The sequence below is a fragment of the Hipposideros armiger genome, unplaced genomic scaffold (assembly GCF_001890085.2).
Source record: "Hipposideros armiger isolate ML-2016 unplaced genomic scaffold, ASM189008v1 scaffold_8, whole genome shotgun sequence".
Taxonomy (NCBI): Eukaryota; Metazoa; Chordata; class Mammalia; order Chiroptera; family Hipposideridae; genus Hipposideros; species Hipposideros armiger.
The window spans coordinates 6,754,096-6,755,304 of record NW_017731358.1 but is presented as its reverse complement, the minus strand read 5'-3'; the positions used below and the strand labels follow the sequence as shown (position 1 = coordinate 6,755,304).

The following is a 1,209-nucleotide window of genomic DNA, read 5'->3' as shown; positions in this document are numbered from 1 at the left end:
GTTTATTGTAATTTCTACTTAGAAAAAATAGTGGTCATGTTTCATTTGCTGTATCTTGCCAAGGGCTCTTGGCACTAACAGAATATTTTTCCTTATTGATTTGCAGATTGAGAGGATCCAGAATCCACGTCTCTGGAGGAGCTACATGATACAGAAAAAAGTAATGGATGACAAGAATAAACATATTAGAAATGAGCGGCAGCTTTTCCATGGGACAGATGCAGACTCATTGCCACATGTCAACCAACTTGGCTTTAACCGCAGTTATGCTGGAAAGAATGGTAAGAAAGCGAGTAATGTGGGTGCTCCCAATGAGATGTCAGCAGTGTGAACCCAAGCTGGCTAAGGGACCATGTGGACTGCACTGTGTTCCCTCATGGTTGGTGGCCATGTTGTAGCCAAAGTTTTAGGTCTAACTAACCATGGCCCTCTGTGGTGGAGGAATGATTTTTTAAAAATTAGAAACACAGAAAAAGAAAAAATTTTTAAGAGGCTTTAAAGTGAAGAACTGACCATTATTTTAACATTATTTGTCACATTGGGTCAATATGTCAAGTTACAGACTAAATTGAAAATTTTAAAACTGGTGTTTTTTTCTTCACAGCTGTGGCATTTGGAAAGGGAACCTATTTTGCAGTTAAGGCCAGTTATTCTGCCCAGGATACATACTCCAAGCCAGATATAAATAAGAACAAGCATATGTATTATGTGCGAGTGCTTACTGGAGTCTACACACGTGGAAATTCATCATTAATTGTGCCTCCTCCAAAGAACCCTCAAAATCTTACTGAGCTGTATGACACTGTCACAGATCATGTGAATAATCCAAGTTTATTTGTGGTATTTTATGACCACCAGGCTTACCCAGAGTATCTCATTACTTTTACACAATAACATTTTGGTATCCTTCACAGATGACATTATTCATCTACACCTATCTAGTTGTAAAACGTTTTAGATTTTTTTTCTCTTAACAGCTTTTTCTAAGTTCAAAATATCCTTGCCACTGAAATCAGATGTTCTTCAGCTTCTCTATCATAACTGGAATGAACCTATCTTGAAAGCAATAAATTTGAGAATTTAAATCAAATAACTTAGTTACAACTGTGTGTCCACAACCATGAACATCAAATCTGTAGAAGAAAAGAACAGGTTTATATTTTCAGGAAGGAGAGAGTAATATTCATCTTAAAAGCAAAAGGCGGGCCA

The 1,209-nt window shown here is 37.0% G+C and overlaps 1 protein-coding gene across 1 annotated transcript in view; it reads left to right on the top strand.

Annotated features, from left to right (window-relative positions):
- The window catches only part of PARP14 (poly(ADP-ribose) polymerase family member 14), a 53,052-nt gene extending 51,849 nt beyond the window's left edge, over positions 1-1,203 (top strand). Inside the window, exons 14-15 of the mRNA XM_019650957.1 lie at positions 107-281; positions 605-1,203. Of these exons, the coding sequence (XP_019506502.1) occupies positions 107-281; positions 605-894 (465 nt within the window). The 3' untranslated portion in view covers positions 895-1,203. The remainder of the gene's footprint in view (positions 1-106; positions 282-604) is intronic.
- The last annotated feature ends 6 nt before the right edge of the window (positions 1,204-1,209 follow it).